This window comes from Leuresthes tenuis, unplaced genomic scaffold (genome assembly GCF_036924035.1).
Source record: "Leuresthes tenuis unplaced genomic scaffold, fLeuTen1.0.hap1 SCAF_24, whole genome shotgun sequence".
Lineage (NCBI taxonomy): Eukaryota > Metazoa > Chordata > Actinopteri > Atheriniformes > Atherinopsidae > Leuresthes > Leuresthes tenuis.
In genome coordinates this window covers 8011055-8038665 of record NW_027325378.1, presented here as the reverse complement: position 1 = coordinate 8038665, position 27611 = coordinate 8011055, and the positions used below count along the sequence as shown (strand labels likewise).

Sequence of the window (27611 nt, the reverse complement as noted above, 5' to 3'; positions counted from 1 at the left end):
AAACCTGTGGATTGTTTTCTCTCATAAAAACCCACTTTGCACAAACACACACACACACACACCTGACGTAAAGGTGTGGCCAAACCTGGAATACTCTGAACAGGTGCCTGATTTTTCATTGTCTCGCCGATAAAATCCTGATTACTGATGGGAGTGTGTGTGTTTGTGTGACTGTTTGTAGGTTAGTGAAAGATTGCTGTGGCTGTAGATAAGAGGATTAGGTTGGAATTAGTGTGATTCCTCTATCGCCACGAGGAACAGATTCCTATCGATTTTAATCAGAGATAGAACCATAAAACCAGAGACAAAGCAGACAGATTCAGGGCGAGAGAGAAGAGGAGTGAATGGATAAACTGGAGGGAGGGCAGAAGATCCAGGAAACCTTTACAGCTGGAAACATCAGCTGTGAGGGGAAACTTCCACATCTCCCTCATGTCTTTGTCCTGCTCTGAAATCCTTGAGCTCTATGGTGGAGCAAACATCCAGTTTGACCAAAACCACCAACTTTAATGTGGATGGTTTGACTGCAGAGACTGTGGAGGTGGAGCAGAGGGCTCACTGTGGTCGGGATGCTGCAGTCGCATCACTTTTGGCAGGGAAACCTGTGAAAAATGAAGGTGGACGTGCTGACTTGTTTGGCTCTGGCTGTGGCCAGCTTTGTTGCAGTCGTGACCGGCGGTCGCAGCTCTGGCCGAAGGAAACACAAGGAGGTTTTCATCGGGGATGACAGCAAATTCAAGTTTGGAGGGTGAGAGCCAGACAGATTTTTTTTCTAAATTTAAGCAACAATCACCCTAAAATATTGCAAATAGAGTTTTCTAACTGTTGCCAACGGTTTCACACTTTAATGATTACACTTGAAGGAAATCTCTCTGTATTTGGCAACATACGGAAGTTTTAATATGTTGTGCCTCTTACGACATTCCCATGCTGCCCCCTTGGGAATGATGCTAAATCTTTACTTAAAGTTATTGACATGGGAAGAAATCAGCAGCAGAGACAGAGTAAGCGACAGAAATTCAAAGTGTTTGAAACATGGCTGTTGTTGGGACCTTCATACATTAGGTGCTTGGTCTAGAAAACTTTCTATTTTAATGACAGTTGCGGTTATTTCAGAGAGAAATGAACATGAGGTGTGAGTTAGATAAAATCAGCACAATATGAATACAACCTGAGTTTACATTTTTATTGTTGAAATCAGGGGCAAAAATCTATAAAATCAGACATTTACAGCCACATGCTAAATACACTGCAAACATTGTACAAAATACTCAAACATCATAAAGCCTCCAAAATCAATTCAAATTCATCATTTTGTCATCTGATGATTAGACAAAATCCTAAAAATGCATCTTATTACAGAAATTTACTGTACTGAATATATCATTTTACCAAATATTTGAAGACACGTGGACTGTGAATAATATCCGTCTCAGGTCCTTGTTGCATTGTACTGTATTTCTGTTGCTAGGCTACATAAGATGTTTGCTTTTTTTTGCTAAAATAGAGGACTTTCCCAGCTTGAGAAAATGTGTCCTTCATAGCTATAATCTGTGACAGTAATGACTCAATCACTGTTTCTTTGCATTTTCACTTAGCCTACTGCTAAAATATCTTTTTCCTGCATTACTGGCAACAAAGTCCTGTCCGGACAGGAATATAAAGTCCTGTTCGTTATATATTCAGTTCCTCCTGCTCCAGCAGTAGCCTACTTTGATTTAGTTTTAATGCATTTAGATCCTCAATCCCTTGCTCCTCCAGGATCCGTGAAATGATGTTGTAAATTAATTTCAGCGGATTGAAAAGAGGGCAAACCTCGATATGCACTGTTATCTTTGGGTCGTCGACACTGAAATCCTCAACTGTGCTCACTGCGTGTATACAATAACACTTCACAAACCAAGCAGGAAGACACAAGTAAGATATTGCATGTTAACTGTCAGTAAACAGTTTGTTTAGTATATTTCGTAATATTAGTTTGTGTACACAAATCAAGAGAATAAACAAAAATGGAATACAATACAAATGTCAATTAGCCTTAGCTTTATTCTACAGTTGTGTGTTGTGTGTTCTACATAGTGTTTGAGCACATTTTCAATTTATACATTAAGACTGGAGACAGATGGAGAACTTGGTGTAGACTATTCATGGTGTTCAACATGACCAATGCAAAGGACACAGGAAGTTCTGTGAATAAATGATTAAGTAGAGATATCCTATAATATGAGTTCATAGGAGCATTTTTTGATCATCTCTTCTAGTTGCACCATCTGCAGCTCATCTTGATGAACCAACCAAAAATAATCACATACCACCAGCAGGCTGGTGGATGAAAACATTCATGTGTAATTCATTTTCCCAAGAATGTGTTTGAAATTTGTGACACATTATGTAAAAAATTTCTTTTTAGTTCAATTGGCACATCTTAGCATGCTAAAATACGTTAGCATTGTTGTCATTAGCATGTTGTTAGCCATTGTTAGCTTGACTCAAAGAGCAGCTGTTTGCTCTTTTTTCTTAATGGAGTTGTGTTTAATTAGTGAGTAAGTCCTTGAAAGACCTTAGAATAAATATTATATATTTGATTTGTTGTGTAGCCCATAGCAATTCTTTTTTACATGATTTTGTTTTTGGTCAGCATTAGCTCATATCAGTTTCTGTGGATTCTGTTGTTCCACCGAATTATGGTTTAACCCCTTTCACTTCCCTTCCTTATAAATATCAGAAAGCCTGCCTTAAGGAAATTGCACACCCAAGTATTTCTTGTTCTCATTTGCTTTAAAATGAATGAGGATGTGTTTAAAAGTGACTGGAAGAGATTAAGATCATTCACACATAGTGAACTGGGAACCATCCCCAGTTCACTATGTGTGAATTATCTTAATCTCTTCCAGTTTGATTCATGTAGCTACAGTAATTGAAAAAGTGTGTTTGCATCATGTTGAGTGGAAAAAAAGTGATAATACTGTTCCCATTGGAAGTTTGATATATTCCAATTTTTCATTATACAGTCAAAAATTTGGACTTTAATTTGTTTCAGAAAGTCAGTTAAATTTGTGACTGAGGGCAAATCTGCAGTAAAAATGACAAAACATGACCATCCTTTCTAACTAATGGAGTGTTTGATTGGGGCATAATAACATTAATGGCTCTATATTTGGTTACGTATTAGTCTTACACAAACAAACACACACCTTAACACACACCTTAACACACAACTCATACTCAGTCTCAATTATAAAAGTCTTCTTTTACTGCCTGTTAACATCATTCCAGTGGAAAATGTTTGTAAAAGTATTGCTCTGCTCTGTTACAGCAATAGACAGTTAATGATAGAAGGACAGGTGATATAAGAGATATGTAGTGGAAATAAAAGGGTGATTAGAGCAGAGCAACACAGAAATGTCTCAGTTAAAATTAAATCAAAGTGTGGAAATATTGCTGCATTTTCACTGCCTTACTTGTAGTTAGCTAAAAAGTTACGTATCAGCATCCTAAATGGAATTTGGCTTTCAGTAATGGTCCCTCTGTGAAATTTCAGAGAATGTCAGTCCTCAAGTCTTTCTCCTTTGCTCTTTCAGAATAACAGAGTTGTTCCAAAGTAAGCTGTGATAATAAATCTCCCCGGTGTTTCCAGACCCAGCAAACAAGTGTTGTTTGCTGTTTACATCTAAATCACATTGTGATTTAGACATTCAGAGAACGTCCCCTTTTAGTCCCCCAGGTCAGCTTTTCTACTCTCTTCTCAAGTGTTTAAGTGGAAATGTCTGAACTTTTCTGGGTTTCATTAGACATACATGTTATACAGTATGTGCATACATCAGTCTACACACATACATTTATCAAATCACTCACTGTAATAATGGCTTTCTTGTAGATGTATATTGAAAGATGAAATTTTGCAGATCAGCTAGCAAAAATTCCTTGCATGTTGATGTTTTATCAGGGCAAGTATTTGAAGCTGGTGTGGGAGAACTGGGTTTAAGAGATTTATCCTTTAATGTTCCAATTTTAAATGTCTTGCAAATATAATCTCTATTGCTAAAAGGGAACAAAACCTTCACAGAGATATATAGTTGACTCTTTAAGTTTATCTTTTGCAGATGTCCCAGAGACCCTCTTTTTATTGCTGGGAATTGGCCTTTGGGTATTAAATACCTGCTCTGGAAGTAATCTGGGAAGCCTGTTAGATTCCCAAACCTCTTTAACTGTCTCCTGGTGCAGAGGTGCAGAGGAGCGCTAGTTTCACTCTGAACCCCTCACTGGGCTCACTTGAGATACCCCACAGAGGAAGCTCATTTCTGATGCTGTGCTTCCATATAAATGTGTGGGTCAGCCAACGGTCATTTGGAAATGTCTGGGATCTCTGGAATTAGCCTTAACTATGTTCAGAAATTCTAACTTTTGTGGTGGATCTCTAAAACCAAACAGTGTCGCAGCCAAGAGGCTAAAACACCAGCTTAACAGCCAAACTGATGGTTAGGTTTCAAACACATTTCCAAGTGAAATCTTCATAATCATATTTAGCCAACACTAGCCGGATTTACTCTGCCTTTTTTAATTTGCATTTATAAGATCCATCCATCTATTATCTTCCACTTGTCCAACCTGTTTCACTGCGAGTGAAACAGGTCCAGGGGGGAAACCCAGACATCCCTCTCTCCAGCGACTCTCTTCAACTGAAATTCCAGGGCGGTCCCAGCCTAGAGGGAATAGATAGTCCCTCCAGCAAGTTCTAAGTCTGCTCCAGGGTCTCTTCCCAATTGGAAGTATCAAGAAAACCTTCAATGGGAGATCACTAGGATACATCCTAATTAGATTCCCAAACCACCTCAGCTGATGTGAATAAGTAAAGGAAATTAAATGGGAATGATAAAACTAGAATAAACTTTACACAATCACTTCAGGTGGAAGACTCAATGCATATTATTGGGCGTAGAAACACTTGACATTTTTTGGGTTAATTAGTTTTGATTTGATGTAACTACCCTTCAGCTTGTGATTTGTCTTAAATTAGCTCATTTAGGGGCAGTCTGCAGAGTGGGATTTAAGATTAATTTAAAAGCTCATGAAAGAGAATGAGACTCACATTTTATTGGCCTAATAATAACACTCTGACATGTGTGTCAAGGTGAGTGACTTCCAAAAAACATTTCTTAATCTTAACACTGTGTGTTCACCTGTGCGTGTGTGTGTAATTACATCCCACTAAACACACACGTGCAGAGCAGCTTGTAGCTGGGAGGCTCAGGGTGTAATTAGTGCCTTTTATCCTGACTGCTGGCTTTCTTCCCTTGTTGAGCATCGGTAACACTTATGTTTAGTTTGTGTAGCTGCTCAGAGTGTTTGTTTTATGTCTGAGGGCAGAAGTGTGACATTCACCCTGTTGAGGCTGTCGCTTCGCTCTTCCTCTTGGGAATGGCAGTTTCTGACTCAGTTATTCAGGACATTTCAGCCTAATAATATGGTCTTCATCATGGTCATCACAAAGCGTGTTTGCACCACAGTCCAATCAAAGATAACTCAGTGAGATAAGGGGTTTGAATTTGTCTTGCATGTATTAGCTCAACTAGACTCAAATGGGCCTTGGTGTTTTCTACATGCTCCAGTTTTAGATCTTTTTGCATTTTTTTGTAAAAACTGTAAAGTGTAGGTGTATATTAACCATGTCATGTCCTGCTTTACAATTATTTTCAGTCTCTATACTGTATCTTATTGACTAGATTAAGTAAACTTACCTAAACCGTCTCTACTGCTCAGTTTGTCTATGTAATGCTAAAAGAAATCATGCCATTATATTATCCCTCTGAAGTGGTGGGACTCTTTTGTTTTTGAAGATTTGATCTATTGTTAATAACCAGCCACTTATCTACTCAATCTTATGTCTCTTTAAAGGATAAATATTCAGCTTGTTTCATCAACACTGACCCCCCCCTCCTGTCTCCAGTGGGTGTCCCACAGCTACCAGCTAACATGCAAACATAAATTTGAACACAAATTACAATGAATAAGACTTGAAACACATTGTTTCTGTTCAGGAGCATATAGTAAACAGCCTGAGAACACATGGGAAACAGAACTCGAACCATCACACTCCAGACTGATAGAAAAATATTGAAAAATACTTGCTTGGTAATATTATCCTGAAATACTTACATTTCCCTCGTCTGCACTCCAACAAAAGACTTTTTAGAGTTTTTCAGGATGTGATCTAAAGAACTGGGCAATGATAAATCAGTGTTTGTTTTGGTAATGGTACAAGGTATTCCAACAGAGTTTCCAACCTCCAAATGGGGGGAAATTAAAGACTCTTTCTTGTCGGTAAATAAACCACCAGACAAATTACTGGTTTAGTATTATTATATTGTTTCTTTTTAAAGTGAACTACGTAAGTGCTTACTAGAAGTTGCTGTTAATAGAAAATCAAAAAGCAAGAGCAAGCACCTACTTTGGAGATACAGCGAATGCAGCATGATTTGAGTACGAAGTTGGAGATTAATAGGTTGAATATTTTTGCTCTGAGTAAATCTGAACCGCTCACTTAATGAGACATTTCCAGTCATAAGGAGCCCAAAACAAAGTGTTTTTGAGACTTCCAACACCAAAATATATCCTCGAAATGATAGAAAACATAATTTAGCATCTTTTTGTTGCTAATTTTGCATATGGTTGCACATTTTGTTTCTATATATGACAGTTTGTGTCTTAGTAATCATTTGTTTTTGTCTGTAATTTCTCTCATGTCTAGTTTGTGTGCCAGTTGTTACAGTAATTTTTGTCTTTTGTATCTCTAACTGACAGTTTGTGTATCTGCAGTTGTTTTTTTTTATGCTTTTGTAATTATTGTTTGAGTGCTTTTGGTCGTTGTAGTCATTTTGTGTCACTCTAGGGCAGTTAGTCTATCTTTATCATTGTGTACCATTTCAGATCCTGCGTGTGTCTTTGTGGCAGTTGGGGTATCAGAATGTATAGACTTTTTAGTGTGTCATTTCGTTTGTGTCTCACAGGATTTAGCTGATGAGAAGAGACTGAAACATTTCCATTTTTTAATTTAAAACCAAGAGCAAAATGATGAGACAAGCTGCACTCTCCAGGATTCACTTTATCGTTGAACAATGTTATTGATCAATCCAAATCGTACCTGAATATTTAACAAAGACAGAGTCAGTTTTGCTCGTCGTGTTACATCTGTCAGTTTTACACATAAGAAATTCTGCAAAACTACATTGATAAAACATTTTAAACAAGACAGCAGTTTAGTTATTGGACAATATCGTGGCCTGAGCTTGGTTTTCTTCCGTGACAGTCTTTAACGCCGGTCTTACCTACGACCTTGTAAGTAATTTTCAACATATGATAGTTACTGTATCTGTGACTGTTTCATATAAAGTGAAATATAGGCTTGATACAATTTGCAAAAGAAAACAGGCATGCAGTGTTCTTGGACTCTGAAAATGCAGCAATTTTACGATTTTTGGTCACACTTGACTGTTTTGAGCAATGCAAAGCATAGGAATGTAATGACTGTGAAGACATTTGGAGCCCTTGTTATTAAACTGTCCCACTTTTTTTTATTGTGGACCAACGTGACTGAGTTGTAACGTTGTTTTGTTTCCTGTTCTATTGTTTCTTTTTTGTTATGTTGTCATGTTTTATACCCCAGAGCCACTGTACATGTTTAGTTTCTTCTTTTTTTGGCCATTTCACAATCAATGAAGAAGCTGCCGAGGAGCTGTGCACACCTGAAAAGATGAGTCTTTAGTTCAAACCTCCTCTCTCTGAACAAATACACAGCTCACAAATACATTCAGGTTCAATACTGACTAAGCTGGAATGATACTTACTTACTAATTACTCACATGGCAGACCTGGTAAACCTGTTTTGTCATAGCATAACATTACCTCCTCCCGGCAGGTTATATCAGTCCTGCAGCTCTAATGCTTTAAGAAAACACGTACACGTGTATTTACATGCACAAGTGTTGTTTGTTCGTGCAGTTGTGATACGCCTTTGATGGGTTTTGGTTTTGGCAGAATGACAGTGAGTTGGTTGAAGGAAGGAGGAGGAGGAGAACATGAAGAGAAAGCCACAATCTGTGTTCTCTTTAATCACAGCCTGCAGTTACAACTTTAATAGAACTAATCAGACAACATGCCGTCTGTGTGTGTATGTGTGTGTGCGTTGTTTTTGCAGACGTATCGACTACAAGTTAAAGAAGCAGGACAGCACCAAAACACTCCTAATAAAAAGTGAACAACTGCTGAACATCGAGGAGCACGACTTCGCCATGAGACCAGGCTTTGGAGGTCAGAAAGACACAAAAAATCAAACACACACAAGCACACACCCATAGTTTAAAAGACAAAGGCGCGACACATCTCATCATCGAATTGATGATTTAATCCACTCACTCACTCACAAATGGTCTACCGGAGGAAATCACCTCCACACTGATGCTAACGCAATGGTTTGATGATGGGCACTGTGTCACCCTGGCAACGGATGTGTCAATCCAAAATCACCAACGCTGACCCAGATATCACCAGTGTGTGATCGTATCTGAGTGTGTGTGTCTGAGGGTTAATGCATATTGGCGATACAGCAGGACTCAGTGAACTGCTGTGTGTGTTTGCAAAATAACGAGTGCCGAGTGGGAGTATTGTGCGAGTCGGGGGGATTCGTGTGCATTAATCTGGATTATATTCCAGGTCTGGAGCAGATGATGGGATGGGAAACAAGCTGACATCTGGAATGACGATCATCACCATCAAACACACACCAGATTCATGCAGACACATTCTCTTCCAAAACCTTTCCATGAACCAAACTTCGGATTAAACTCATCAGTGCGCTCACTAAATGTTCTTAAGGTGTAGATGTGTTATTATTGCTATTCATTATATTTGAGAGACATTTAAGTGGGAACAAACTGAGAATATTTAGGGGCTTTTCCACCAAAGCAGCTCCAGTGTATTTTTATGTCTTTTATGTCTTTAAGGGTCCATGTTAACTGCTGATAACTCATCTTTATAATATTACCACATCAGTTTGAAGGGGAATTAGGCAACACTGACTACATTTCAGTCAATCACTTCCACATGTGGGATCTTTTATCCTTTCCCAAACATAACCTCATATAACTGACTGCTTATTTTTGGTTGTTTTGCCTAATCTGTGTTAGGTGAAACATAATTGCTGTTGGGGTGGATGGTGAGCCTTCAGATGACAGACCATTAACAGTGTAGGCTGAAGTTTACATCCTCCTTCCTGGGTTTACTCAAATACTTTGAATGAGGGCAGCTTTTGAAAATTGCTTGCGCCAGGGCAAGAGTTGAGGTGGAGGAGTGTGATTTTTACTGTTTGTGCATTTCTTGGCAAGATTACACAGAAACGACCAAGATGGAGTAGAGCTTTGCAGAGGAAGAGCCTTTCGAATACAGATGAACACTAGGATCTCTTTCTTTAAAACAGCAAACAGCACTTTGCACAGTGGAAGTTCAATGGAAATGAAGATCCAAAATACAGATGAACTCCAGGAGATAGTCAGATTCAATGAGCTGAACAAAACACAAAGTGTGAGGCAGGAATCTAAAGGAGGAAATCTGACAGAAACCAAACTGAGCTGGAACAATGTGTTAAAAAACTCACATACAGATATACAATGGTCTGGCAATAAAGAAATGAATCTAAGCAGGATTTATAACAAAGAAAACTAACAGAAAGCAAACAGCAGGTGAGATGGCAATCAGCAAGGACCAGCTGTGACAGTTCAGGAGTAAAACTAACTGAAGAAACCAACAAGGAAAAAACAGGAAGTAGAAGTGAAGAAGTTAAACAAAAACAATGATCAAAATGACACCTGTACCAACTTAATTTTGAGATGATTAAAGAACATGGCAGTTAACAAACCTAAAGAGCAGAATTCAAACCCAACAAAAACCACAGACCGTGACAATCTTTAATCTAGCCTAAATCTTTAACAGTGTGTTTCCATCCCATTTTAACACCTAACCAACCACACAATCTTTCACTTTAAATCTGAAACCCAAGCAAGCAGTTGTGATTTCTGAATCCAGTTGCAAGTTGGAAAACTACTCGTCATACAAGTTAATGACATTACATGATGTACTGATAGAAATCATGAAGTTCTTCTATGGTTTAGTGAGACACAAACTAACAAACAACTTCCAGTAAACAGCTGTCACCACTTCTTCTGTGTGGAGCCGCCACGCTGGATTTTGACGTCACATCTGGTAAAGTTTCTTTGACTTTTCAAGCTAGAATCCAACTCGAGGGGTTTTTCACTTTATTTTCTTTCTCCTCGGAGTTCAAATAGAAAACGACATTAATACGGAAGCAGAGAAGGGACAAACCAATCTGTTTAGCAAGCACTCACATCACATGTTTGCTGTTAGATCAATGCTGTACTGTAGAGCTTTAGATAAAGTTTCATATTGGTGAATTATTCATTTTTACTGTAGCTCACTGCATTGCTCCTTCATTTAGAAAAGAGGCAATTTGTTTAGCTGAACGCATCTTTAGGTTGAAGGACGAATTAAAAGGAAACACTTCTGGCTGTTGGTCGGGACCAGGATCCAGATGGTGGGATCCACCCAGCGCTTAAGGTTTTTCAGAGGCTTTTATGTTCATTATTTGCACAATATGAAGAGACTGCTGGCATGAAAATGTAAACGTAGATCTTTTTAAGTTTTTGAACTGAGGACAATGCTGTCATTTTTCTGGTGATGACAGTTTCTTCCTTTTATTTTTCCAAAGATCAGATCTTATCTGTTCTACTCTTTGCTCTTCTTTCCTTTGAAACACTGACTTTTAGTACTTTATATTGTTTATTTTACCCTTTTTTTTTTATTTTAAACTTCATTTTCAGTGTTTCCACTTCACTAAAGTAAGTATTTGAATGCTTTTTGAATCATTGGTTTGGCTTTACTAGCATTTAACCCAACAACATCGTTGTTTTCTGTCCTTTGATCCCACACACTCAGCCTTGTTGCCTCCCTCTGTCTTGTCCATCTATATGGTTGGCTGGCGTCTCTGTGGTCCTGCCTGTCATTCAGGGTGGGGACAACAGAAGCAGCACTGTCTGCCCCATGGCCCTGTGGCATTTCCTTGCGCTATAATTTTACATTGAGGGAAATTTCAGCATTTTTCCATTTCAGATAAACCTATAGCTGCTGTGTGTTTGTGAGACTAAGGAGCAGAATAATCAAAACCACCCCCTCCTCAGATGCCTCAAGGGTCAGCCCACAATCCATAAATACTACATGTGACATTTCATTTCTCGCACGTGTCTATAAACTTAAATTAACCCGTACAAGAATTGATTTAAACATCACTTCAGGCCACCTCAGTCTCTCTACTCTAGTATTACATTTTGTGATGCCAAATGCCAGGTTAAAAGCAGATCCTGCGTTCATCTGGTATCCTGCCAAATGCTGGTATATTTTGGCTGCAGCTCCCCACCGTGCAACCACACTTGGCCCAAGTGTCCGGTGTCACATAAAGTATCTGATTGGCAGAATTGTTGCTGTCATTAAAGTCGGTGTCAGAATTAGAAAAATGTTGTGATGGTTTTTATTTTGATTGCAGGTATTTTTGCCCTTTCACATGCTGTTTAAAGCCAAATAGTAACAAAGACATTTTATACAAAGTAAAACTTGAATCCAACAAAAGTCCACAGGGTATTTTCAGTAGGTGGTCTGGTATGGGGGTCAAAGGACTAAGATGACCCTGGCCAAAGCCACGGAGGGAGTCGGGGGCATTCAAATGTCATGTAACTGCTAAAGACCATTACGTCCAGTCGAGTACCATTCAGTACCATTTTACTTTGTATATTCTGCAGGGGTCAAATTTCAGCCCAACACTGACTTGCTAGTTATCAGAACGTATACTCAGCCACTATGGAATGATGGAGGTGCCACAAAAAAGAATAAATCTGTAAATCATTTATTTAATCATTTATTTGGATTACTGTGTCATTTATGTATTTGTATCCTTTTATGTTTCTTGTGACTCATCAGATTATGTGACCAAACTTTGAATTAAAGTTATTTTCATTTAGCCTTGTAGATGGAATGAGTGACTGTATAATTTTCAAGATCTAAATCTTTGATTAGAGATTTGAAAAGTATGCCCTACTTGCACTTCCAGTGTAATAGCTAATTGAGAGAATGCTTAATCAGCATTCCTGTTCCTGTTTCTCTTTAATATGAGAATGCTGTTAAGCTTTTTTTTTTAGCATGATCAGCTATCCCCATTCGGCTCATCGGCATTCTCACTGCTGTTTTGCAGGAACAGATTTTCCTAGTTCTGTCACCCATCAGATTTTTTAACAAGAAATCTCTGTTGAAGCCTGTTTTTCAAAGTTTTTCGTGAGCTTCTCTTATCACTTTTAAACTTTTCAAAGTTTTGGTACAAAAATGCAGCGTGCTTGTAAGATAGTCTCAACACATAAAACGTTGTAATCATGTTGGTGATTGTGCCAGCCAGCATGACTTTTAAATTACTGTATCACAGTAAAACATGGTTCATGCATCCAACAGGCTTTGTGGGCTAAACTGAGGGGGTGGGACTCAGCAGCAGGAATATTATATGTGATACACTATTAGAGTGTCTGCTTGAATGCAAGTCATGTTTTTCTAACCTTAACCATGTGTTTCTTAAATCTAACCCTAACCAATTAGTTAGAAATGTGTAAAAAAGCAACAAAACAGCAACTGAAAGAGCTATGAACTGAGACCTAAAATGATCTTTTAAATTAAGGTAACTAAGAGTTTAAACAGGATTTGAACTTGTTTCTTCAGCCAGACAGTCCACTCAACCCTTTTTTCAGAAAACTCAGTGATGATGTCTTCCTCCATGTAATTATTATTGTCTGTGACCAAAAAACAGAGAACTTCATGTCAGTGAATGCGAGTGTGTGCAGTAATCTGAGCGAAGGCAGGGTCAGTAATCCAGTCCAGCCTGTGGATCTGCACACAAATAGATGACAGAATATTTACAGGTTATTTCAAATTATCTAGTATTTTTGATCTGTATTGAAACCCAATTCAAGCACATGAGAGATTAATATTTATTGTTATGGTGCAATGCAATGATTCATAAATCTCACAAACCAAACTTTTGTCCTCAAGTGAACATAGAAAACATTTTAAATGATGACAGTGAGATATTTTACTGTATTATGAGAAATACTAACTCTGAATGGCAGCAGGATTTCTGAAAAACGTTGGGGTTGGGCCATGTTTACCTCTGTAGGATGTAGGATCCCCTCTACAGAAAGCTGTAAAACGTAACACTCAATGCCACTTCACATCTTGTGCTTCATTTTCTTCAGAGATGATTTCCATTCTTAATCTGTCCTATGAAGATCCGATTTGCTCAGTCGTTGTTCCAACCACAGAAACAGCACAACCATGACCCAATGTCTTTAAATCACTGAAAAACAAAAGAACAAAATGCATCCAGACTGTACAGCCGGGCTTCCAGAAAGGTTCACTGTGATGCAAAGAACATATAAAGAGAGCTATAAATGTGTTCAAACAAAAAACACCCATAAGCTGTTTTAAAGCTTCTGTAAACAAGGAAAACCAGATTAACATACATTAGCATTTCAGTTTAAGCTGTCAGTCTCATAGACAGCATGAATTCCATAGTTTGAATGAAATGTTAAGGACGTCCTCAAGCTGCCCAGAGATTCACCTTATAATTCCCTGCCACCTCTCACCTTCTTATTTCTTTATCTGATGGAAATATAGAGTCACAATATACAGAGCAGTGATGAAGGCTCCACAGAAACATCCCTTATTCTTACAGGAAAAAGCTGGGATCTCCCATCTGTTTTAGTCCAAATCATTGATAGAAAAAATATTTGGAACTGATTCAGTACTGAGCAAGAACATAATAACCAGCAGCCAGTAATGCCGTTTAATCCCACAGGGCGATTCTGGCACTTCTCCAAAATGTTAATTGAGTGGATGTAAATCCAGAAATTAACCACCTGGCACCGCTATGTATTAATTAAACTAGGTCAGCATGCCAACAGTATTAATCACTAACACATTCATCATATTACAGTCATCTGAGCTCATGTAATGGTTGACTTTAGAGCACAGACGAGGAGCAAAATTGGTTATAAAACAAGAGACTAAGGATGAAAGGAGAACGGTGCCCTAGAAGACCACATCTTTCTGGAAACTGCTTGTGTTTTTGTGCTGCCACCTGAGGATACAACTTTGTATGTTGTTTGGCTTGGAGAATCTCCACCTGCCCTAGTCGAGAGTAATCTGGGCTGTGGAATTACGTCTAACTACTCTGCAGTTTTGATCAAATTTGCTCACTTTGAGTTAGTGTCAACTCCCAAAAACGTATTTGTAAGAAAACAACAAGCCTGGTTGGACAAACTGCTCAGAAAGTGAAGCTGCACAGTGTGTAACTTTAGTCTCAAACTATGGTCAGTTTGTCCATGATACAGGCAGTTATGAAGGCATCTACCTGCATTTTCTGTACATTCTCACATAGCAGTGCAGGCTGAATTGGATCAAAAGCACTGGAGAAATTAAATGACATGATCCTCACAGCGCTGCTTGTTTTGTCCAGATGAGAGTGGTTTCACTATAACAAGTAGATGTTATTCATCAACACCAACCGCAGGATGAAAAGCCAACTGTACTGAGCCTCGGAAGGTGCTATAGCCAATAACTCCAGGACTGATGATGTGACATGTTAGATCAACTGGTTTGTAATCAGGGCAGACGGATGAGACTTTTTAGATATTACATTACATTACATTACATAATTTCTTTGATTACCTTTTCTCGTATATCAGCTGCAAATACAAGCACTTCCTTTTATAAGGACAATCACCTCACATAGTTACTTGACAGATACCAAAGATTTTTGCTTTGGAAACTTAAGATGGAACAGCAACCAAAATTCAGACACATTTCAATATTCTTTTCTTTTTTCAAACAATTAAGTATCATGAGTACGGTCAGAGGATGAGAAGGTGGTGGTCTGAACACACAGCAGTCTTAACACAGCAGGAGCTTGGTGGCTTGGGGTACAAAAATGTGTTTTTGTGTGATTTAGTATTCTGACCTTGGGTTTGAAATGAGGGTCAATGTTCAGCATTTTATGCCCTTTACCAAATTCTTCCACGTCCAAGCAATTATTTTGCAGGGCTTAAATTTAGCACAAAATGTGTTCCCAATATCTTATATGGGATGTATGTGACACAAGCTTAGAGGGATGTACCCGTCCTACTCATGCATACGTCTATTTATAGTTTTCCTGCCTCATGGATTAAATCTGACAATCTGACTGGGTGCTTCGTGGGAAAAGGAAAACAGTAAAGTGAAAAGAGGGAAAGTGAGGAACCTACTAATCACGTTTTTTCCACCAACAGCAGCCGTTGTCAGGACTACGCTGTGAGTTGTGTCTGCTCTGCTGGTGGTTTTTACGAGTCACGTGGAGATAAAGCTGGACTGCGGCTGGAGGTTTATGGGCCTTGCTGTCAGATGAACTTCATTAAATAAAGTGTTTAGTGAGCTGCTGGCCTACTAACATTCACACTCTGCCAGGCGCACACAGAAAATTCACATAGACAGTGTTTTCCTCTTGCTGTCGCTGATGGTGAAAGCAGGAATGTAAGCCGGTAAACCACGTCCAGACAGAGGTCACAGAGGACCAGCGTGCATGAGACTCAGAGACTGCGTGTTTATGCACGGGGAACCAGCAGAGAGGGTGATTGGGTGGCCAAATGGAGGAAGGCTTTTGCTCTGTCATGAACTTGTAGCCTTTAATTATGATAAAATAACAAAAGCCAACAAAAAATAAACAAGCAAAACATCTTTATTTGCATCCATAAAGATACCTGAAAGTGCTCAGGATCAACTCTGAAAACACGATAAATTAAACCCATTAAGAAAGCAAACAGTCCTTTACTCCTTTACTGCATGAACTGTGCTGTAGAAAGACAAAGCGATTCTTCAAACATGCATTTATGTGCTTCTGTTCTATGGTGGGCAATACAATTCAAAAGCTTACAAGACACCACTTAATCAGCAGGCTTTTCCAGTCAGTAGCATACACCATGTGGTCGATAGCTCGAGCTGTCCAGTCAGGTAGCGTGAAGGTAGGGTAAGGTCAGCTAATGAAGCACTGCTGGCTGTTCAAATGAAAATCAGATTAATTTATAACAAGATAAAAATGCATTTGTGAAAGCCTCTGATTCATCACTGTGGAAAATGATTTTATTTTCAGCATGAAAACAACAGAGCTGTTGGATGATGTGTATGATTTTAATGAGCGGACTAGTTCTGTGACATTATTGGTAACAGAGAATGTATATAGAAGTAGTTGTTTGCCAGTTTGAAACCACGAATACCCAAACAATAGATTGTTTGCATCACAACGTCTTTAAAAATAAAATTTTGCCACAAGATGGTGTGGCACCAATGGCACTTTTTGGCTAATATTGTTTAAAACATTTATTATAGTTTTTGTGCTATTCTGATTATTGTCATGTTATAATAACTGGAGTGATAACCAGAGATGCTCCTCTACATAACTAAATCACGTGCTTAGTTGCCTTGAAGTTGCCTTTTCTAAGGTGATGCTTTTGTTTGCCAATAGATGGCAGCACTGCCTTTAATATCACATTAATTGACATAATTTCAGCAAAAGCGACAGACTGAAATCTGTATTAAACAATGAGACTGGAAAGTAAATGTAATGTTAACACATGATAATCAGCATCATAGTATTCATCAACATTACAGCTAATTTATACAGCTTTATAAGCACATTGTGTCAGCTGTCCTGGATATTTTACAGTGGGACTGAGTGGAAGATCCTGGACAGAAGTCAAGACTGAATGATGCAAACATTTGCGTTCTCACTTGCCACAGCTCTAGAGCATCTCTATAACATTTCAGGACTGTGAGAAAATGGCTTTTTTAGTCCATCAGCTTTTTCACAGTTTTTTAACTGTTTCTAGTGCAATTGCTCTATTGTAACAACCAACGGCCAAAATACCCCACTACTGAAACCGTGACTACTACAATCCACGCAGCTTTAATGCAGATTCATGTTTTACTAGTTTACTACAGCTACTCACAACTCTACTACTTCTTCTGATCCTATATTAGTATTACTGACACCAACTGGTTCTGCTGGACAGGAGAGTGGAGCATGAGATTGTATAGTCAAAGAATAGGACACACAAGACATTGTCTCCACATTCAGTCTCTAAAGTCAACCTGACAAGCAAATGAATGTTGAGGGAGGATTGAGAATGCCTCACAGAAGTGCTCCATCATGAACGTTTTTCACAACTAACTAAATCCACACGATACTGCTGCCGAGATTTTTGAAGATATTCCCTTTTGATTCAAAAGAAGCCCAGTTTGAATCCTGAAAAATCATGAAAACAGGCTATGAGGCTGAGGGTGATAATTAAAACCAGCTGGTTTTCTGGAAGAGTTCACGAGTTTAGGACAGTAGCAAAATCATTGTTGATGCTTGCATGGGGAGCAAGAATGATCATCTGTTTACACTGCAGACCACAGCGGCAAATAAATCCTAAAATTAGCTGAGGAAATTCACAGACAAGAACACGACCACTAAACATCACTAAAGTTGGCTGTGGGACAGTCAAACATCCTGAGAAACCAAACATTGTCAGGTCCTGATTGCTTTGTGTGGGCAGAGCGTCAGAGAGAGTAACCATGATTGATAGGTTCTTTTTCTTGGATGGGGATTTGTGCTATTTGGCTACTTCTGCTCTGTTTGTGTGCACAAATCAGGTTATGATTAATCCGCTAATGAGGCGGACAGAAGAGGGGGAGTAGAGGGCAGATGTCATGAGCCAAAATTAGGTTTGCGGGCCAGAACAGAGGCTGGTATTAAAGTGGTATTACAGTGCCTGAATTTCTGTTTAATCATATTTGAACCGGTTTTATCCAAATTGCTGTACAGTGACATACAAACGTTTGGGTGCCCCTAATCAACAGTAGTTACTGTTAATAAAACATGTTGATTTGAAGTTAAACTGAACAGAAAAGTGCAAAAAGTTAAAGATGAAACATTATTTTCAGCATTTTAACCATCATTATTAGTTTTTTATTCTTCATGTGTAATGTTTGAGTAAAAACAGAATGTAATCTTCAGAGTACCATGCAAAAAAAATGGGCTCCACAAGAAGTGTGACATGTCAAATCAGGTTGAAAGCCTTAGACATTAATTAGCTTGTCAGAGAAAAGGCCTGGGTATAATCATCATTGAGAAAGGGTGGAAGATGCACATTTACTGACTCCACAAACCTTTATCCCTGCAATCAGCAGCCATGGTCTCCTCTAAGCAGCTGTATAGCACTCTGAAATTCAGAATAACAGCCCACAAAGCACAAAGAGGCTGTAAGAAGATCAAGTATCTTTAGGTAGATGTTTTCTCAGTTTAAGATGTCATTACTATAAAGCGTATAGCCAGAAAAGTTATTTACAGTGATAAAAATAAGCCTGCTGTTATTTTCAGTTTCTTCACTGACACTGTATTTTTTTATTCAATTTATTCATTCTCATCACTGTATTTTAAAAAAAGATAAAACAACTCACAAAAAACATCCTTTTAATAATACTTTGGGGAACTGAGGATACTGATTGTTGCAGTTTTTCAGAGGAATCTGTGTCCATTCTTGCTGAATTCAAGATTTCAGCTGCCATGGCTGTTGTTGTCTGATTGTTCTCTTCATGATGCTCTGTACATTTGCAATAGGATACAGACGTGGACTGTAGGCAGGCCAATCAAGGACACACACTCTGTATTTATGAAGCCACGCTGTTGGAAGTCATGCAGAATGAGGTCTGGCATCGTCCTGCTGAAATAAAAACTCCAATATCCACCTTTGCATCAATGGTACCTTCACACATCTGAAGTCATCCGTGCCATGGACACTGATGCACCCCCATACCATCACAGACGCTGGCTGTTGCAACTTTCTCTGATAACAGCCTGGATGCTCTTTCTCATCTTTGTAGAAGCAGGTGTCAGTTTTTCCCAAAAGCAGCTGAAACGGGACTCATCTGACCACAGAACACGTGTCCACTGTCTTTCTGTCCATCTGAGATGAGCTCGTGTCCAGAGAACTTGGCTGTTTTGCACAGAGTTGATATATGGCTTCCTTTTGACTGTTCCTTTGGGTTATTTGGATGCTTCACATCCACACTGCCACTGATTTATGTATTTAGAGTTGGAGTTATTGATTTCAACACTAACCACGTCATTGTTTCAGGTGCAGCCATCCCAGTGGGCATAGATGTACAGGTGGAGAGCATTGACAGCATCTCAGAGGTCAACATGGTGAGTTTTATTCCAACATTCTGTCTAAAACTTCATGTGTGAACCATTCAATTTGTTTAGTGTCCACTGGCTTTACAATAACCCCCGCAGAGCCAACTGTATGTGCACAAAACACATTCAGGAATACGGAGTACAATATCGTGGTGCATCAGCTAAATCAATCACAAGTCTAAGGTTATTTTCTGACTTTTGTCTATATTCAAGTTTTAATTTATCTGTGACTTACACGATAATACAAGGATAAAGGTCAGTGAAAGGCTCATAGATCTATCTGGCTGTAGACTAGTTTTTAAAGAAAAATGAAAATGAAATTTCAATGACAGTGAAAGCAGTGAAAGTAGCATAATGTTACCAGTAAAATGAGACCTGAAGTCGGACATGGAGCAGTCGTGGCAAAGGTACTGGAGTGAATTATACAGTTAAACAAATGTTAAACAGGACGCTTAATATGCATAAAAGAGGACTAAATCCTGCAAATGCAGCTTTCAAATGTATAAACAACTTGCAGTGTAAACTGCTAACACGTCAAAGTTAAATTTAAGTTGTTTTTAGATAAAGTGTCTTCAAATAATGTCAAAGTGTTTGGAAACTCTTTTTCAATAATTTTTGTTTCTTTAACCACCAGATAATTCAGTTACTGTCAAAGCAACAAAAAATTGGACAGTTTTGCTCCTGGTATTTCACTTTGATAACAAAAATCCTTTTGCTTAATGCCACTATCCTCTTGTTTGAGCTGACCTGCGCTTTCTCTACATTAATTGGTAGAAATTTCCTCTTTTATGTAAACTATTGACCATGGTGCTCTGATGTTTACATGAGAAGTTATTAAGTATTAAAGAAAGCTTTGTAAAAAAAATCAACCCAAGCAGAAGAGGGGAGTTATGTTTAGGTTATACTAGGTTGAGAAGATATTTTGATGAATGGAACTGAATGTACATTTATTAAGTCAGTTTCAAAGGTTAAAACCTGACTTCAGGTTGTTTTTAGATTCTGTACACAAAATAGAGATTTACAGAGAGGTGGGGCTGTTCTCCTGTGACCTTGTTTGTTCGTGTAAAACTTACTTATCACAGCATTGTCATCTGTTCAAAGAGAAATAATAAAAATGAAGACTGTGCTGATGTCATTTCCTGTCCCTTCATTTTGTCTGGTATGTGACCTCTCAAGTAGCCAGCTTTGAACTGAGCTCACCCCCTTATGTACAAGTTGCTCCAGCCAGGAGAGATAAATGGTGCAGAGGAAGGTGTTGCCATGGGAGTCTGAGCTGGAATGATGGAATTCTTTTCAACCATCAAATCTCCCAAAATAAGTTACTAACATGCTTTGAAAAAATGTCAGCATGACATGAATCAGAAATTCTGGATATATTAACAGCAATGAACTGTAATTGTGAATAACTTTTTATGGATTTGTTGCAAATTTATGATTAAAAGGTTTGAAAATGTAAGCTGAGTATCATCCTGTCTGCAGGACTTCACCATGACTCTGTACCTGCGTCACTACTGGAAGGATGAGCGGCTGTCCTTTCCATCTCAAACAAACCTGAGCCGAACGTTTGACTCTCGCCTGGTGAAGAAGATCTGGGTCCCAGACGTCTTCTTCGTCCACTCCAAACGCTCCTTCATCCATGACACTACCATGGAGAACATCATGCTGCGGGTTTACCCCGATGGAAACATCCTCTACAGCGTCAGGTACAGACAGGAGTGGGTGGAGGCACAGGAGGTTAATCCGTGTAGGTAACAAGCAGTCTGACAGAGGACGATGGTTTCCTTTAAACTTCGGTGCTGTCAGTGTCAAATGTCAACCAAATGTTTCCTTCTCAATCATGACTTCAACCCCTGGTAAAAGACTGATGATCGTGTATTTCTTATCAGAGATGCAGCCCTCTGCTGGTATTTCCCTTGTTTCTTCAAATTTTTTTGTTCTGCAACCTTTGGGTTTTACGTTTGAAATCCAGTCTGTCATGGACAAACTTACACTTTTGGTACCCAGTTCAAATGACAGATTTATGGTCTGTGACACAAGCTGCACAAAAGGAAGTATTAGACAGTTAGAAGTAGTTTGTCTTGTAATCCAGCAGAGGGCAGTCTAATATCAGCTTGACTAAATGCACATCCTGCTCGCCTTTCAATAAAGAAGTTAAAACTGCACATGTAAGCTGCAAAATTTTCTGAGAAGAGGTCTTTATTTTTGATTCTATACTGTAAATGGTATAGTAATGTAGAAAAATAAGGCAGTTTGTTGGTTCATACTTACGACCAAGTGAGGCAGTGAAGGCACCAAATATCAAGTGAATGTCAGCCACAGTCATAAAAACATAAGAATACATTTAAAAAATATATGTTTATTTCCGATTTGTTTAAACTTGATTTTTCATAGTGTTGACCAGTTGAATGTTTGAAGGGAGAAGGTAATTGTTCTCTATAGTCAGAGAATGTGCAAGAAGGTGGGACATAAAGAGAGAGACCCTGAGAGTTTGTCAGACTGTTTAGCTTCACTTTGCTTTGCCTTGACTCTAGAAAACTGCTTAACATGTCAGGCCAACATGGGCAACCAAAACTGAACCACTGAGGAAAGAGGGCAAGTAAAGCAAAGCTCTGGTTTCCTTGGCAACAGCAGGGATGGTCCCAGCAGGACCTGGAAAAAATTTGTCTGCAGTGCAGCATTAAGTGTAGTGAAAGCTGTTGAAATGTGTGTGTTTCAGGGTCACTGTGACGGCGCTCTGCTCGATGGACTTCAGCAGCTTTCCTCTGGACACTCAGAACTGCTCACTGGAGCTAGAGAGCTGTGAGATGCAGACACGATACACACAATACTGACAACTTCGTATGCTCAAACAATATAAAGCAGAGAGGATCATCAGCCTTTTTCTCCCCCTCTTTTTTGCTTTGTTCTTTCTTTCTCCCCCCTCCGTCTCTGCGTCTCTCTGCAGATGCGTATAATGAAAACGACCTGATGCTTTACTGGAAGAACGGTAACGACTCTCTGGGGACGGAGGAGATTGTCTTGTCTCAGTTCTTCATTGAGCATTTTCATGCCTCCAGTGGCCTGGCTTTCTACGGCAGCACTGGTGTGTGTGTGTGTGTGTAAAGTGGTATCGGTCATGTTGTCGGGACCTAAACGTGTGGGGGCACACCTCGTATCATTTATCAGGTCGAGGGTATTTAGTTGATTTAGTGGTTAGGGTCAGGGTAAGTCGCCAGGAGAGGAATGTAAGCCAAATAAATGAGTGTGTATGTGGTTAAAGAGCAGAGATTTCTTTTTAAAAAGGACAAAAGGCCGTAAGGAAGTAGTTCTTTATTGTTTTTATTATTAGCATTTTTATTTAGTCATTATTTAACCAGGCAAGTCATGAAGAACAAATTCTTATCTAAAATGGCAGCATGGCAAAGCCTCTTGAGGAAATTAGGTGAGGGTAATAGTTAGCTGGAAATATTTTCACCTTTCAGTGAGAATCTAAGTAAAATCTGTCATGTTTCAATGTTTCTTGTAGCTCATGACTGCGTTTTGCTGCACAAAATGATGTGTTTGTTTGGGGAACTTCTAAAAGAGCATAGTTAGGCATTGTAAGTGGTGGACAAGCGATACGGTTAAGGGCTGACAAATAAAGGTAGGCAAATTAGAAATGAGCAATGAATATTAAAAGGTGCAGAGTGTAGTGGTGGGTTTGGAGAGGAGTATTTATAGCAACCCAGGAAGCAGAGGGAAAAAAACATCAATCTTCTGGAGAACAACCTCTCAGCCATGTAGAAATCACAAAGTATATATAAATAAATAAACATGAAATGATATTGGACCAAGGATTAAGCCGTGAGGTACACCTATAGGGACAGAGAAATGAAGCGAGGACATGTTGAACATGTTGCTTCTTGCCAAAAAGAGCAGCCCTAATCAGTTACTTTGAGACACCAGTGATTTACAGCCTACTGAGAACTGAATGATCGACGGTATCAGAAACCTTAGCAACGTCAACGAAGATCAATAATCTTTGTTGACGTTGCTAAGGTTTCTGATACAACATTGCTGAGAAACTAAAGAAGAAATACTCTCATTAATGACTTTAAGGGTCTCATTGGTTTAACCAAAACTGGATCCAAGTCCAGACTGAACATCTGAGCGAATATCATAAAGATCTCATAATAATCTCCTCTCTCAAAAAAAGGCAACAAAAGTTTCACAAGAATTTATCTGTTTGGTGAACCAGGTTAAACAGTGTGTAGTGGGAATCTTGATGGAGATTAAGTTTCAGCTCATCAGGCCCTGGTGGTTTTTAGGGTCCCACCTGAGAAGCTCATCCAAGACCTCACCCTCTGAAACATCCTGTAGGGTAAAGCAAAGTAAGGTACATTATCAGATATGAAAATAAAATCCGATTTTATACCATGTTGATTAGTGTCAGAGTCAGGAGCTGGAGTGTGCAGATGCCCCTGTTTAAATGTTCTTTTGTTTTCTTACATTCATGCTTTGATACACTGATGCTCCTTCACACAAAGACATCATTTTCTCATTTTCGTGGGAAAAATCTCAACTGTTCTGTACAGGGCCCTGAAATCTCTGGGATGAACCAGAACACCGACCTTGTCGCCCAGCATCTGTGTTGGACCTTGCTAATACTTTACTGATACTTAAATCCCTGCTGCCAGGATTTAAAATGTGGTGGAAATACCTTAAACCAAAAAAAACTGAGTGGATTAAAGCACTTTGTTTTGGTGGGACATTTTCATCTCTTCCGTCTGTCTCACTGTCAGGTTGGTACAATCGTCTCTTCATAAACTTCATCCTGCGGCGGCACATCTTCTTCTTCATGCTGCAGACCTACTTCCCCACGATGCTGATGGTCGTCCTCTCCTGGGTCTCCTTCTGGATCGACAGAAGGGCCGTTCCTGCTCGAGTGTCTCTGGGTAACACATGAACCTGTTCTTAACCAGAACCGCAAATACCAAAGTCTTGACCAACCTTTTCTGAAATGTGAGGAGACTCCCCACAAAAATAATTATTTTTTAATGTAACACAGGTGGACTAACTAAAAGAATACTAGTTTTGATTGTAACTACACATGACTTGGTCCAGACTGAGATATCTGAACATTTATCAGTACAAACAAGCTGTTCTGTGACGTAAACCCTGACCTCTGCTGTGTCCTGCTGCAGGAATAACCACAGTTCTCACCATGTCCACCATCATCACCGGAGTATCCTCCTCCATGCCTCAGGTAGGAGCTGCAGAGACTCTTTGAATGTCAGCCTGCTTATACAGGCTCTCGGATTCATTTTGTCAGCACACATCTTCAGTGCTCTGTAATCCAGCACTTTGATGTGTCTCAGAGCTTTTAACTTTTCAGTTACCTGCTGGAGAAAACTGAGCTGAAGAATCATCTTTAAAATCTCCTCTAAAACGTTGCTCTTCCATTCTCATCTCACCCTCAGATAGCTGCTGTTGTTTGCGTTTTAGTTTGATATTTCTCACTTTAGAGTTATTTGTCATGTTTTGAGACTGTGTATATTTGAAAAAGCAATTTATTTTACCGAGGCCCTCACAATACTGTACATGTATGCATAATACAGTCTGACGGTAACTCCACTACAGGAGAGACGCAGTGTTTTATATAATCAAATATCCAGTAATGTGCAACAGCAACAATCACTCCAGCCACTGTTTAAAAGCGTAGGTTTTCCAAATTACATGACACAAGTTAAATTGAAATGTTTTCTAAGGTTTATAGATACTATAGATATTTCAATTACAGCCAAACTGATCTCAGGAATAAGCAAAAATAGCTAATTTTTAATTAATTTGAGAGCATGATAACCTGTGAGTAATTTCATTACCTTAATTATATGTAAGAGAATATGTTCCCAAAGATAAAGGTTAGCTATTATGCAAAAAAAACTCTGAGTGAATTTGTTTGCCGTTTTTGTCCAGGTGTCGTACGTGAAAGCGGTGGACATCTACATGTGGACCAGCTTCCTGTTTGTCTTCTTGTCTGTCATTGAATATGCAGCTGTGAACTACTGCACCACTCTGGAGGAGATGAGGAAGATGAAAAGGGGGAAGGTACGCATAGAGGGCAAAGGGGATTATTACTCCGAACAAACATCAACACATGGATGGCACATTCAGGAAATCATGACTACAGGGAATCTTTAGAAGCATGTTTTACTTAATTTACTAACACTGACATTACATAAACCAAGAGCCTGAACAAGCACTGCCGTTTCTGACAAACAGCTGGAGTTTTATTAGAGGATGAGTTTCCTTTTATGAGTCTGAGAAGTCAGCGAGTGTATCAAGCAAATTCATCCCACAGAACCGCAGCAACAGCAGTCAGTTAGATCAGAAGATCATGTTCCAATCAGCTGTAGATTTCGAATTAGTTCCCTTTTTAATGTCATATCACTGTCTTGATTTTTGCAACTCAATTTTCCTCCCGCGGGCGTGTACTTGGAACGCCCCATTCGAGTTGTAATGATTATCTGAGTGTTAGTCCAACTTTGAGAAATCTGATTTAGTTTTTCTGTCAGACTAACATGTTTAAATGTTTTAACAGTCCGGTTTCTAATGGCCTTTGTACAAAGTTGCTTGATAGGAGATGGGGGCAGAGGTGGGGGTTGATATGCATCATAGGGCCCAAGCCGGAACTCGAACCCCAGCGGGTTGCATCAAGGGATTACAGCCTCTGTACATGCGGCTCCAGCTTAACCAACTGAGCGACACGGCTCCCAGACTGAGAGTTTTAGCTTGAGCACACTGCGTGCACATATGAAACTGTACAAACCGTTTGTACCGTGCTGTACAAACTGTTAAAGATCTACATGGTGCACATTCTTACAGGTAGTCATTTAGTTAGAGTGACTAAACTTTTTAGAAATGGCACCACAGAGTTGACAGAAATTGCAGCCAGTTGATTATTTTCTGTGATTCCATCAATTCTTGTGATTGCTCTCACAATACATTAATTTGAACAATATTAAATGTCAAGGATACAAAATTATAGCAGCTGCTTTATGTTATCTTACACTTTTCCAAATGTCACGTGAGGATTTTAAGATGGAGACACTGAAGTATGTTTCAGTTTAAAACTCTATAAACCAACGTGTTCTCCCTTTTTGACTTTTCAGATCCCTTCCACCTTTAACGCCAGCCAGGCGATGGCCTTTGACGGCTGTTTCCACGATAATGACATTGAGCTGACCCCGTTCCCTCGGATGGCGCCCACGCTGACCTCTGAGCCGCTGACCACACCAACACAAAGCCCAGACATCCGCCCCACGGAGGGGACTCGCCTCCGCCGGCAGCGCTCGGTGCGTGAAAACGTGGACCTGCTGGTCAACAACAGCCACATGATTGACTCGTACTCGCGCCTGGCCTTCCCTCTGTCCTACCTGCTCTTCAACATCATCTACTGGATCCTTTACTCCTGATCCAGCTCCACACGCAGGACGCCGGGACTCACTCAATCAGCTTCATTACGCTGTTTCGTGCCGTTTGCAGTAGAGATTGACATAAAAGCACTCAGCCTGTGTTAGGACTGTCTATGCATGGCTTCATCCAGCCATTCATCTCATGGGAGTGTTTTAAACATGAGATTATACAATGTTTTTAGTCTTTTTTAATGTCTTCTTTTTGTGCTTCATTGTACTCGGATGCACAAAGCTCTCAACTCTGAATGCTGCTACCATTAAGATGGAGCTTCATTAGGCTCAAATTCACTTGAAAATAGTCTTTTCTTGGGTAAAGACTTTTTAAACCTGAAAAGAAATGTGATTGATGCAAATTAACGTCTGAAGTTGTTATTTAATTTTTTTAATCTAATGATTTTAGTATCTTGTTGAGAAGAATGTAAAACTGATTGTATATGCTGTAGAAGCTGCACTTGGGACACTGAGATCACTGATGAAACTGGACTTCAACTTGAGATATTTTCCATCTGGATTTGTGAGTTTCAAATGTTCCTCAATGAAATGTCTCATTTTTACAATAATAACAATGATGATAATCATTCAGAGATTTCTTTCATTTAATTTTACGTTCTTTTAGACAACAAAAGTTGTATAGGCAAAATTTTGACATATTTCATGTGAAAATATGCACTTTTTCTTTGTATAAAATTAATTTTAAGGTTTTTATAACAGCAGAACAAGTGAACAACATAAAAACAAGTCATATGAAAAAGAAAGTTGACCCTTCTATAGGTTTTCTGTGGCAGGACATAATAAAAAAGGAATTGTCT

The 27611-nt window shown here is 39.1% G+C and overlaps 1 protein-coding gene across 1 annotated transcript; it reads left to right on the top strand.

Annotated features, from left to right (window-relative positions):
* Positions 1-523: 523 nt before the first annotated feature.
* LOC140284610 (gamma-aminobutyric acid receptor subunit rho-3) lies at positions 524-27388 on the top strand. Its single transcript, XM_072378521.1, has 10 exons — positions 524-748; positions 8195-8307; positions 19311-19378; positions 20849-21072; positions 22086-22168; positions 22314-22451; positions 24130-24282; positions 24532-24593; positions 25304-25435; positions 26500-27388. The coding sequence occupies exons 1-10, from the start codon at positions 612-614 to the stop codon at positions 26800-26802; spliced, it is 1413 nt and encodes a 470-aa protein (XP_072234622.1). The 5' UTR covers positions 524-611; the 3' UTR covers positions 26803-27388.
* The last annotated feature ends 223 nt before the right edge of the window (positions 27389-27611 follow it).

What these genes read in the sequence shown, in the direction of transcription:
- LOC140284610 (XM_072378521.1), top strand. Translation starts at nt 612, where the DNA reads ATGAAGGTGGACGTGCTGACTTGTTTGGCTCTGGCTGTGGCCAGCTTT. An exon ending in CATGAGACCAGGCTTTGGAG is followed by an intron (nt 8,308 to 19,310) that starts GTCAGAAAGACA and finishes TCATTGTTTCAG; the next exon opens with GTGCAGCCATCCCAGTGGGC. An exon ending in CTCACTGGAGCTAGAGAGCT is followed by an intron (nt 22,169 to 22,313) that starts GTGAGATGCAGA and finishes GTCTCTCTGCAG; the next exon opens with ATGCGTATAATGAAAACGAC.